The sequence below is a fragment of the Convolutriloba macropyga genome, chromosome 12, assembly GCF_964194025.1.
Source record: "Convolutriloba macropyga chromosome 12, txConMacr16.3, whole genome shotgun sequence".
Taxonomy (NCBI): domain Eukaryota; kingdom Metazoa; phylum Xenacoelomorpha; order Acoela; family Convolutidae; genus Convolutriloba; species Convolutriloba macropyga.
This window is the reverse complement of record NC_134479.1, coordinates 43167779-43175143: the sequence shown is the minus strand read 5'-3', so window position 1 is coordinate 43175143 and position 7365 is coordinate 43167779. Positions and strand designations below refer to the sequence as shown.

The following is a 7365-nucleotide window of genomic DNA, read 5'->3' as shown; positions in this document are numbered from 1 at the left end:
AAGATTTCCTTTTGTGTCCTCTATATAAAATGGTCCAAAGAAGTCGACACCACTATTGGAAAACGGGAACTGTGTTGCGGCTGATGGGAAGCGGAAAGCGGGAAGAGGAGCCATGATCGGTTGTATGTTCTCTGCTTTAAATCTTCTGCATAAAAAACAGCGAAACTTTATGCTAAGTAGACACTTTCGCAAGCCAAATACGTGGTATCGTTGCTGAACAAACGCTTTGACGGGTTCTGTTCCCTGATGAATGCATATGCGATGAGCGTGTTCTAGGTACAAACGTGTGATTGTGTCTTTCGCATGCAGAATAATTGGACACATTTTTCTATTTCAAGTGAATCAGGAGCAAATTGAAGTCTTCCACATGAACAGAGTATACCGTTTTGATCGAGGATTGGGTTCAAAGACCGTAGTTTGCATTTACTGTGGGGCTTGAGGCCCCTTTTTAATGATGAAACTGCCGTGTGAAATGAGTTCTCTTGAGAATTTCTGATCAAGTGCTTCCGAGATAGATCAATGTCATCGGTTGTGTACTGTTGTTCGCTGTCACGAAGTTTTTTTGCTCCGAACAGTAGGTTAAAGACAGTGGCTAAGGTGAGTAGCATTTTCGTCCAAGACGAAAAACGTGCTGGGTCTATGATTGGCTCTGGAACATTTGAAGCTGTATGTGCTGTGGTTGCTACGACAGCTGGTTTCGAAGGTACAGCCTGGTTACTGATTTGCTCTGATGATGACAGAAACTCTGGAGGTTGCAACCATTTGAGAGATATTTCACGTGGATCTAGGCCACGAGTGCCATGGTCGGCTGGATTGTTCAATGTGGAAATATGTCTCCACTGTTTTGTTTTGGTTGATGCTGCAATTTCTCTGAGTCGGTTCGCAATATATACAGGTTGTTTTTTGGAAGATGCAATCCAATCAAGGACTACCTGACTATCAGTCCAGAATTGAGTTTTGTTAATTGCGAAAGAGGATTCTTTCACGATTGTAGAATGTAGCCTAACTCCAATTACTGCAGCTTCGAGTTCAAGTTTGGGTACGCTTGTTTGCTTTAATGGAGCAGCTTTACATTTTCCAATCAGGAAACAAGTTTTTGTTATCTCTGAATGGTTGTGTGTTATTCGCAGGTACGCTACGGCTGCCATTGCAGCTGTTGAGGCATCAACAAATATGTGTAATTCAGCACTACTCTCAGAGTAACGAAGACTTGTTAGTGTTCTGGTAAGATGTACTTCAGGCATTTCGAAGTATGAATCTAGTATTTTCTGAAGTCTTCTGCGTATTTGTATGGGTAGTGGTTCATCCCACTTTTTCCCAAGTTTCAAAATTTCTTGGAGAAGTATTTTGAAACGGATTGTCAAAGGTGACAGTATGCCGAGGGGGTCAAATATCGAGCATACAAGGCTAAAGATTTTCCTCTGAGTATACTCAATTGCGTCCGTTGAAAAATCTGTTGGCGGTTTTATAATGAGGGTGTCACTTTTCAGATTCCACTTCTGCCCAAGGACTCTGACAATTTCACTTTTTTCTTCAATGTCATGTGTTGGTATGTTTTTCAGAACATCGGGTTCATTAGAAACAAATTTTGTGAGTCGGAAGCCACCTTCCTGGAGACTCTGAATCGTTTGCTGAACTGTTTTAGTGGCATTCGTTACCGTATCATGGGACTGGATGTAATCATCCATATAAAAGTGACTTTTGACGGCTCTGACTGCTTCGGGATATTTATCTCCGTTTTTATCAACGCAATGATTCAAAACATAAATTGCGCAGGATGGGGAGCAGGTAGCGCCAAAAATTAGTCTTGTAAACTGATACTGTTGGATTTCATCGTCGTTTATCCACAGAAAACGAAGGGCTGACTGGTCAGTTTGGTTGATAGCAATTTGCATGAACATGCCTTCGATGTCCGCGAGGACTGCAATTTGATTTTCACGAAAGCGCATAAGGACTCCTAGTAGGCTATTAAGTAGGTCAGGGCCTGTTAACAAGTTGCTGTTTAGTGATTGTCCGCGGAACTTAGAGGCAGCGTTTGCGACGCGCCGATTCTTGCCGGGCTTGTTAGGATTCTCAACTGGGTGATGTGGGAGATACCAGATTCGATCCGGTGGTGGATCTTGCATCTCAACTGGTTTAACGTAGTTTTTCTCCAAGTCAGTTTGCAGAGTTTTCATATAATTATCACGAAGTTGAGGATTACGCTCGAGTCGCCTATTCAAGCTTTTGACTTGACTGAGGGCGGAAAAATAATTATTTTCCAAATTTGAGTTTTCTTTCCAAGGCAATTTAATTTCAAATCTTTGTCCATTGAAATTAATTGAGTCTTTCATTATCTGGAAAAATTTTTGATCAAGAGGAGACGAAGGCTTGCTGTCTGTTTGAATTCCTTCGGATTCAATTCTCCAGAACTGTTGAACTAGTTCGTCTAGCTCGGGTTCGTCCATTCGATTTCTTGAAACTTGAAAGACGAAGGCTTTGTTTGGCAGATTGGAGGATTTAGGATGGTTGTTTGTGCAACAATTTTCGTATTCACCGGCTAGTGTCCAACCTAATTTAGTTTTGACACCAAACGGTTGATGTTGATTTCCTTGAATGACATGAGTGGGATAGGTGAATGCAAAGGCGTTAACACCAAGGAGGGCGCCGATTTTGCCATCGGCAATATAAGGAAAGTGAATATGGCGTAGGTTGTTAAATGCATCGCAAATTTGATTCAATAGGAAAACATTTGCGGCACTGACATTTAAAGATGGTGTGCTGTATGCTCGAGAGAGTTCAAAGGAAATTTCTGATGATTTGTAAGGAGTAATGGTGACTGGCTCATTTATTTTAGAGAGAGTCATGTTATTTTCAGTGTTAAGGAACTGAAGAGGAACTGATTGTTGAGATTCGCAAGGAAGCTCAAGATATTCTGAAATGGCATCGAGAACAAAACTAAATTGACTACCAGGATCAATTAGGCATATGTATCGAAGGCTTTATTTCCTTTCAGAAAGGAAATGGGGATGAGTTGAAGCTGCTCATACCAGTTTTTTGGTGCATCGGGACTCTGGTTGATGCTAAAAGACTGATTGGTACTGCTTCCATTTAGGTTTCGTCTTTGAGGGTTGATTTGGTTTTGAACGTTGAAGGATTGCCCGTAGCGGCTGTTTGAATTCTTATTCTGCAGGCCTTTTGTCTGAGAATTATTGATCGTATTTTCAACCGCTGTCTTATTGTTTGACGAAACAGTAGGCTGAGGTTTTTGAGCGTTTTCTGTTGAAAAAGCTGCTGTTGGTCGTTTGATTTGTTTTGCTGGGTCATGCAATGTTGTATGATGAAAACCACTGCATACTTGGCATCGTTTAGTTGACGGACTTGTCTGTTTGTGGTGTTTATTGCTAAGACAATTTGTACACAAACTGTTTTTGCTAACAATGCTGTATCTCTCACTAGGAGGACAAAGCTGGTATTCAGGGCAAACTGCAAGGCTGTGATTACTTTTGCATTTTTCGCAAGATCTGTTTGCGTTGAAACTCTTCGGAGAAGAATTGGTTGACTGCGACTGCAGACTCTGTTGCAATTGATGCTTTTGGTTCCTGTCCTGAATATCAACTAGAGAGTTTAAAGGTTGTGATGTAAAGTTTCTGTTAGCTGTACCAGCGTTGAAGTTTGAGCTTCCAAACTTTTTCGAATTGGGGAATGTGTTTCTTATGGGGTTTTCCCGGTTAACTTTATCATAAACTTGAGCTTGAAGCTCTAACCACTGTTGGAATTCTTCAAGTGATGGGTCTGAGCGGAACTGAGTGAGACAGTGCTCGGTCCACTTGAGGATGAGGTTGTGTGGAACCTTTTCTTTGGCTTTTTTCAGTAGCGTTGTTGATTGAAGGTCTGCTATAAAACCAAGGTACTGGAATGCCTGAACAAGTCTTTTCAAAAAGGACGAAAAGGCAATAAAACTTTGCTTGTTCTGATGATTGACTTGCCAATTTTCTAGTTGGTTGATAAAGGCATTAACCACGATGGTTCGGTCACCGAAGTTATTTATCAGCTCGTTTAAGGCTGTCTGGTAATACGACGGGTCGCAAGAATACGCGTGTATCAAGTCTTTGGCATTTCCTGACACAGAATTCTGTAGATACGTTATTCGGTGTGTATCTGTGATTGATGTGTTATGGTGGATCATACTGTAGAAATTGTTAATCCATTCATGGAAGTGCGGAGGATCTCCATTAAAATTTTGTAACTTTAGTGTAGTGGAGGTAATTTAATAGAATGTTTATAATCAAGATTAGTCAATTGTGTAACGGGGTTGAAATTAGCATTTGATGCACTGGGGTGTGAGTTGTTCACAATTAAATTGCTGGGCTCTTTGATTGAGTGAAAAATTTGGTCTTGTTTTGCGTTGCTTTGTGTCTGTGAGTCAACGAAATTTGGTACATTTGCACCAAAGGGCATTGAAGATGCTGGAAAGTCAGGGGCAGTTTGATTTTGATAATGTTGCAAATTGTTAGGCAAAACTGTTGGTTGTGAGCGAAGTTGAGCCACAGGGTTTTCGTTCGTTTGTTTCTGAGTGTAACTTTGAGTAGGAAGTGATGAAAATTGCATAGCAGTTTTATTAGGAAACTGATTGTGGTTTTGTGGAAACAAACTGTTATTAAGCTGCTGAAACAGTTGAGGATTCTGTTGTTCAGAAGGGAGAACAACATTTTTTTGTTGGGCTACTTTCTCAGCATGCGTGGCATGTGTGTACTGCGGATTTTGTAATTGAATGTTTCCCGCAACAACACTTGATTGATTTTTTGTTGGCTGCGGGCAACTATTCGCATTTGTTGGAAATTGAGTGGGGTACTGCCTTCCTTAGTTAAAGTTCTTGCTTGGGCTGCAATCAGTTTCTTGAGCAAAAGCTTGCAATGAATGCTGTTGAATAACAGGATTTGATTTGCCTTTGTTATATCTAGCAATTTGTTCCTTTTGGGTATCATGACAAGCTTGATTTGGTGTTTGAAATATGAATCTTTTTTCAGTCACTGGTTTTGAGAAAAAATGCTCAGTAATGCTGACCTTAGGGATATTTGACGCACAATATTCCGATTTAGCTGTAATACTGTCGCTTGAAATGTTCAGGTTAGTTATAGGCGGCAAAAGGTTTATCAAATGGTTTTCATTTGCTTCACTGTTGTCGATAGTGATCGGGGCTGTGTGGAGAGTGTAGGGTGGCAAGCTTGTTTGGTTATTAGGGTTGACAGTGGCATATTGAATGTCATCAGTTGCACTATTAAAGACAAGTGTATCATGGGCTTGTGTGAAAGGTTTGTGAACGTGGTTATCAGTTCCTGTAAAATTATGTTCTTGCTGACTGATTTCCAAGTTTTGCATTTCTGTTGGTCTTTGGTGAGCGCCAAGAACACGTTCGAAGTTTATTTGTGGAACACTTGACGGTTGAAGAAAAAGTGTTGGTCTTCCTGGTCGAAGTGGGATAGCGGGAGGCTGAATTGGGTTGGCTGGGCTGCTTTTCTGTTGTTCCAGGTTACATGGGAGCTGTTTGTCTTCATTGATGTCTATTGAGACGGGCGTAGATTGGTGAGATCGGTTTTCTCTGCTTGAGATAATGCTGATATCATCTCTGATCCGTTGGGAGGACTGGCTCAGTTGACCATCATCGTCCAAAAGATCAACTTGCAACTGTAGTTCGTTAAGACGGTTGATTAGTTTGGTTTGTCTGCTCAGAATTGATGTTGCTGTATTCTGATGAGGCTGCTGCTTCATCACGTTCTGCGACATCTCCTTGAGTTCCTTTTCGTTTGCTCTGGTTCGTTCAATCAGCAGAGACAAGGATCGAAAACTCTTTCTTTGCTGAATGGTTTTTTCCAAAAGGTCGAGCTGGTTTTTCATGGCCATTTCTGTCGCTTTAAACATGTTGATGGCAAATTGGCATTCAGAAGTGATCTGCTTAGACATCTTGCTGCTTGTTGTGTTCTGTTGACCGCGTTTGTTGCTGTTGTAGACGTGACGTTGAAATTCTTTATTGAAGGTAAAAAACGGCTTAAAGAACCGGAGCGACGCAAATTTTGATGTAAAAGTTGTCTAAGGTTTGAATGCTAATGATCCTAGTTTTTTCTTGTTCAAAAATTCAGCGAAGCAACTTTTCTTAACAACAGATGTCCTAGGGTGTGTGTTTTGCTTGCTAAATCTAGCTTTTTAGCACTAAAAACAAATTTGAAATTTTTTCCGAACGTTCGCGCGCTTTAGTCGACTTTTGTTCAACAGACCCAAATTATTGCTTGTTTTTTATTAAAAAAACACAAGTTTTGCTTAAATAGCTGGCTTTGACTGTTTCAACTAATGTGTTTGGCTACTCTTATTGACAGGAAACTTGTGCTTTGCTACAATTATGCAGTTGAAACGATATTAGACCAGAACCCGTATAATTGTTACATTAAATTAATTTTTTCTTGTAAAATTTTAAACCTGATAAAACCTCTCAACAAATATCTAATGATCTACCACCAGACCTGAGAACTACCGGAAAAATTCACTTATTTCCCTAACCCTAACCGTAAAAACTTAGCGATTAAAATCTGACAGACCTTTCCGTAAATTTATAGGAAGCAAATTTCTTTTTGTTTCTTTTCAAGGAGTTTTTTTTTGAGGGCTAAAACCTGAGAACTTGTTTTAAATGCGATGCGTGTAGGCAAAAAGGGCTACGAGAAGAACACAAAAGGTTGAAGGACTGTAATAAACCACAAGAAGCTTGAAAACTTTGTAGAAATTGTTGAACTTTGTAGAACTTTCTTCTTTTCTGAAAACTTTTCTTTTCTCCAACTCTGTGTTAATTTGAGTGATCTCGTAGTGCTTTTAGTGCCCCCCCAAAACCATGACACTAGACCAAGTTTTCGCATATGGCTAGATTTTCAAAGAATTGATTGAGATGACGTCTGAGACCTCTTTGTGAAAAGGAATCCGTTTTGATGTTGAAAAAAAAAATCAAAGATTGGTAACTTCTGAAACCGTTATTTTCTTCTTCTCAGTATGGTAACGTCTGAAACCATAGGGCTAAGGGACTTTGCAGACGTTAACGTCTGAGACCGTGGAGTTCTGCAAAAAATAGGTTTCTTTCAAAAAACAATTTTTGCTCTTTTTTGTTTTTTGCTGGGTATGGCAAGATTTTTTCAGTTATTTTTGACAAATGAAGTTTTTTTCGCTAATTTCTGTTGAGAACAAAAAACTCACAGGAGAATTTAAGGGAAGTTTTTTGGATTTTGATAATTTTCCATAATAGAATGAAGCAGGCAGTTTAAAAAGAACGCTTTTTGATTTTATCTGGCCAAACGTTTTTTTTCGTCAATTTTCGTTTTTTGTAAAAACTGAAGGATTTTATCC

At 39.7% G+C, this 7365-nt stretch overlaps 1 protein-coding gene across 1 annotated transcript; it reads right to left on the bottom strand.

Annotated features, from left to right (window-relative positions):
* Positions 1–272: 272 nt before the first annotated feature.
* On the bottom strand, positions 273–2177 carry LOC142350504 (uncharacterized). Its single transcript, XM_075402354.1, has one exon. The coding sequence runs from the start codon at positions 2175–2177 to the stop codon at positions 273–275; it is 1905 nt and encodes a 634-aa protein (XP_075258469.1).
* Positions 2178–7365: the final 5188 nt, after the last annotated feature.